This window comes from Ursus maritimus, unplaced genomic scaffold, assembly GCF_017311325.1.
Source record: "Ursus maritimus isolate PB19 unplaced genomic scaffold, ASM1731132v1 scaffold_33, whole genome shotgun sequence".
Classification (NCBI taxonomy): domain Eukaryota; kingdom Metazoa; phylum Chordata; class Mammalia; order Carnivora; family Ursidae; genus Ursus; species Ursus maritimus.
In genome coordinates, this window is record NW_024425897.1 from 1,715,068 (window position 1) to 1,720,044 (window position 4,977).

General features: G+C 53.9%; 1 protein-coding gene across 2 annotated transcripts in view; it reads left to right on the forward strand.

Moving 5' to 3' along the window:
• YPEL1 (yippee like 1) overlaps positions 1–3,915 on the forward strand; it is a 23,026-nt gene extending 19,111 nt beyond the window's left edge. For both annotated transcript variants that reach the window (XM_040619539.1, XM_040619540.1), the window contains exon 5: positions 759–3,915. In XM_040619539.1, the coding sequence (XP_040475473.1) occupies positions 759–848 (90 nt within the window). In that variant the 3' untranslated portion in view covers positions 849–3,915. The remainder of the gene's footprint in view (positions 1–758) is intronic.
• The last annotated feature ends 1,062 nt before the right edge of the window (positions 3,916–4,977 follow it).

The window sequence follows — 4,977 nt, forward strand, 5'->3', positions numbered from 1 at the left end:
CCGAGACCTGGCCTCCCCCGGCCCACCCGTGGGCAGCTTCTGCCCCCCCCCCCACTCCCTGCTCCCGTTGTTCCCCACCCCTGCTGTTGACTCCCAAATTTGTCCCCCACACCCCCAACCACACCCGGCATCTGAGAGGTACGCGTGGGTGTGGCCAGTGCAGTCGTCCCCTGCAGCCGTTCTGGCTGGTTTTGGTCAGGGCCACCTGTGTTCCCTCTTTCTGGAATTCCTGATTGTTCCTGTTCTCCGTATTCCCCCTCACACATGAGGAGACGCAGTCCCCAGCTGAGGCCTGCACGGGCACATGCGCACACATCCCCCACTGAGCCCCATTCCTTTCCACCCTCACTGCCCATCCGAGGGCCTTCTCTTCCTCTAACGTCCTCAACGATCCCCAGGGCGCTCGGTGTAGTTGCCTTCACCTGCCTCTTACCCGCAGCCCCTGCAGGGAGTCTCTGCTCCTCTTCCTCCCAGTTTGCCTTGTGCGCCGTAGATGTTTAGGGACGAACCGGAGTTACCCTTTCGCCGAGAGTTGATCTGTGAGGTTAGGACGAGGTTGGGACGAGTGCAGCGGGCTGCCCTGCCCCGGATGGGCTTGTCGCGCAGACAGACCTCTCCCCGGCCCTGGTCAGTGGAACAAGGAACACCTGGGGAGACTTGATCCCATACACTTATTTTCTTTGCCAAGAGTGTAATGAAGTTGAAAAGTGAATCGATTCTGCCCTGAAACCTTCTTTCTACTTTTTTTCTTTTTCAAGGAACATGCCTTTGAAAGCAGTCAGAAATACAAGGAAGGAAAATTTATTATTGAGCTTGCCCACATGATCAAAGACAATGGTTGGGAGTAAAATAAAAACTTTGTTCTCTTCTGAATACTATTTTGTGAAAGAGACTGAAAGTGTAATGGAGACATCCAGGAGCATCCTGGATGACAGTGTTTCTTGAACTTGAACCTTGTGGGCTGGCCTCTCCCGGCCGTTCCGATGGTAAGGTGTCCCTCCAGCCTCTGTCCTGTTCACGTACATGGCTGTTTCTGAAATGTTTCAGTGACCTTTTTCTAACTTCTCAAGTTTTAGATAAAGAATTAACCAACTGATGACTTACCCACTAGTTAATACCTTCTTTTAAGCTATGCCTTTAAGATAGAGTTTGGCTGTGCTCTTTCATGTTTGATAGAAAACCAAACCAAATTTTCTTGGACCACAGGGTTAGGGGCTTTTCAGAGGGCAAGTTCATTCCCCTCTCGTTGACTGAGGGTACTGTAGGCCACTTTTTCCTAGTTCGTGAAACTACAAATGGGTCATTCCTCTTGCAAATGAGCTGTTAAGGCATCGTGCTCATTTAGGAATCTTCCAGAAACAGTCAACAAATCTATACACCAAGGGACCTTTTTTTTTTAAGCCTTGTTCAGAACTAGAAGACACCACTGATTATATTTTAGGTAAGCTATAAATAGAGAAATCTAATGGAACATCTTGTTTATTTAAGCCAACAGCTTCCTTATCTAGAAAGTAAGCGTTAGCAAAGACTGTTGCAGGGGCCGCAGGTGCGCATGTGCGTAGGGCTGCAGTCCGGCAGGGCTCTGGAGGTCGGGCTTCTGTGTCAGTCTCTGGACGGGGTGGTCCACGCTGTTAGAAGTTAAGGCAGTGGACCGAGTCAAGTCGGACTTCCTTTTCCATTCTGATGCACTTGAAGAAAAAGAATTACTTTTGCGTATGAAAGAGGCCAGAGCTAGTGGGATGAACTTCCAAACTTGAGATTTGGGAGATTATTTTAAAACTTTTTCAGGAAAGGTTAAAGTTCCAAAACAGATTTAAACTCTGTAAACGAATATGGGTCTCCCGTGCCCCACTGGTTCTGCCCCTTGAGCTGACACAGAAGGGACCTGGGCGGGCTTCTACGTCCTGTGTCTCTGCGATGTATTTTAAGTTATGATCCACCAGTGCCTCCGCAGGGAGAGGGCACAATGCAGGGTTTGGGCCAGTTTTCGGAGAATGGAGGCCCAAAATCATTCCCAAATAAGTTTTGGTTTTCAATGTTCTGACCTGACTCCAGCTGCTGGGCCCAGCCTGCTGCTCCAGGAGTCTGGTGGGGCCTTGGTGTAGCATGGCACGAACCTCCTGAGACCCCAGTGCTGAGGGGCAGGAAAAGGGCCCAGGGAGGCAGGGAGAGAGCAGGGCAGCGTACCCAGACGTTTCCCAGCCCGGCCCGTGGCTCTGAAACCACCTGCAGAGAAGGTCAGCCCAGGGTGGCCGAGAAGGGCGAGAGAATGGCTTGCGGTCCTGTGGGAGGTCCCTCCCCTCCCTCCAGCCCTCCCCTGAGCCCAGAGCCCATGGCCTGGGCAGGCACCGGGCTGCCCTGACTGGTTCCGGCACAGCTGCTCACCCGGAGCTTCCCTCTCGGCACCACGTCTCTGGCTCAGCGAAGCCGTGGACGTGGGGAGATGCAGCGCCCTGCCGCGGGCCGACGCGTGTCTCCAAGTGTCAAGGGCAGATCTTCGTACGGCTGCGGGAGCCTCTGCGCGTGCAGGTACGCCGGCAGGCCGCTGCCTCCCGGAGCTGGCGTCCGCCGCAGGTTTAGGTCGTCCCCACACCGTCCCCGTGTGTCTAAGTCCACGTTCAGCTGTACAGCCCGCAGGCGCCCGGGCCGGTCCTGCACGCGCGGCGCACTCGCTGCCCTGCTCCGAGATCCGCAGGCGCTTCACCCCGCAGCTGACCCGTGGAGCGTGCACCGTGGCGGCTGCAGTCCCTAGTGGCCACTGTGAAGGGACAGAACGGCCCCTTCATTGAGTACTCGTCATCGAAAACTTCACCTGAACTGACGTTTCCCTTCTTGCCTTGGTCCCTCCGCGAGTCTCCGTGCTGCGCCCCAGGCCCCGAGAGGATGCGGGGGGGGTCCTGGGGGCGCCGAGGGCAGGTTCCCCGCAAGCTCTTCGCTTACACTGAAGAATGCTCTCAAATTCTTCTGACCGAGTTTTGTATATACTAAACCTATATTTACAGCTTTTATATGTTCTGGACAAGGTTACTGCTCCTTCAATTTGAGCACTTTGGTTTTTGTAGTGTCTTTTGTGATGGCATTGGAACATTTTTACTAGTCTTCTTAGGCCTTGGTTTTTTTGGGTTTTTTTGTAATTGATACCAACGAAAACTCTTACCACATTTTTTGTTGGTCTTCTGAAAAATCCAAGCTCCTTTCGAAACCAAATGAACGGACCCTGAGCTGGCTTCAGGGAAGGACATTCATGAGACCACAACCAGATGTACTGGTGAAGTGTTGGAATGTTCCACCCTCTTAAATTCCTAAACAGTAAACATCATCCTGTGACTTTTATTTAAATTATTTAAAGTATTTTTTTTCCTTAAGAATGGGAGGTGATGCCAGGACCAGAAATGCATTTAACTTAAACTACGCAGTGTTCTCTGGCACAGCACATCTGCTTTAGAAGCGTGGTTTAGTTTTGTTGCCGTTTTATATATACATATATATAGTATTTTTGTACCTTAATGCTTATTCTTGATGGCATCTGTCAGACATTAGGCAAGATGAGACATGGGAATTTTTCCAAGTCTTTTAATTTACCTGAGGACCTCACCAGGTACTTAAAACATCCAAGTGGTTTTAATATCTAGAAAACTAAAGTTCCCAAACGACCTACAGAAATGTAAACCCTCCTTTGTGAAAGGCTCTTGGGTGGATCTGCAGCCCCAGGTGGCCCAGCCACGCTTTGGGCCAGGTGGGTGTGGTCGCTGGGTACAGCTGGAAGGACATATGGATGGACAACAGCGGAAGGTTTGCCCCTTGGAGCAGGACTGCCAAGCTCACGCGCACAAGCCTCCTTTAGCCTCCATGTCCAGCCCTCTGTCCTCTGTGTCTGTGTGAGGTTGAAAAATAAAGCTTCCACTGTCAGATGTGTCCTTCTGTCTCAGGCGCTCTGCTTTGAGGCTGAGGGCCCTGGGTTCCGCTGGGAGCTTTGTGTCGGGGGTCTCCAAGCTCCTGTGGCCGCTCTGGTCCTGTGTGGTGGCCTGCGGCCCGCCGTGTCCCAGAGCAGTGTGCTGCCGGGCTCCCCACTCCACCAGTCTGGGGCTGGTGCACGTAGCCCGAGAAAGCCTCACCTGAGCTCCTCCCTCCCCCAAACACCAAAGGCTGAGGAGTCTGGGAACCCTCTGGGACCTTCCCTCTCCAGGGCCTCCACCCCCACCCACACCCTGAGCCACCAGCAGCTATCCGGAGGCCTGCCAGTGTGTCTACACAGCTGTCCCTGCACACAGCCCTCTCCTCCTGGGTGAACCAGGCTCTTGGAGGCATTCTCGGCACAAACACTGGAGTGTAAGCTTTTCACCAGCTCTTCGATGTCTCGGTGTAGCTGGGAGGGGTCGTGGTGAAGAGGTCGTGAGGAGGGACGAGGGCCTGGCCCTGGGTACAGAGGGCTGAGCGGGCGCTCTAGAGCCCGGTCCCTGGCTGCAGTCACAGGCAGAGGGCTGCAGAGGACAGGGTGCGTGTGGAACACAGACTTTGTTCTCTGCACAGAGGACAGCCAGTGCCTGGTGTGAAGCACGAAGACACGGGGCGGACGAGCTCTAGGAAGGGAGCCCGGAGGGCACCTGTGTGGACGTGTACACGGGGCTTGGATGGAGGCAGGTGAGAGACCAGGCTTGGGTCTGGGGTTCAGCATCAGAGGTGGAAAAAGGAGCTCAGTAGTTCCGGAGCAGCTGTTGACACGTGCCGATGGATTTGAGGTTTGGGTGGGGGAAAGAAGGATGGAGCCTAAGTGAGGACTGCAGTGTGACAAGCTGGAGGGGGTCGTGGCCCGTGCCGACCCGAAGATGACAGGCCTTGGGAGTGGGTGTGAGGGGTGGACGGCTGTCCCCACGCTTTTGCAGAGGTGCTTTGGGAAAGCCGAGGTAGTGGTGTCAAGGTCAGGAGCGGCGAAGCCACGCTGGCACCGGCTACAGAATGAACAGAAAACAAAGGGCG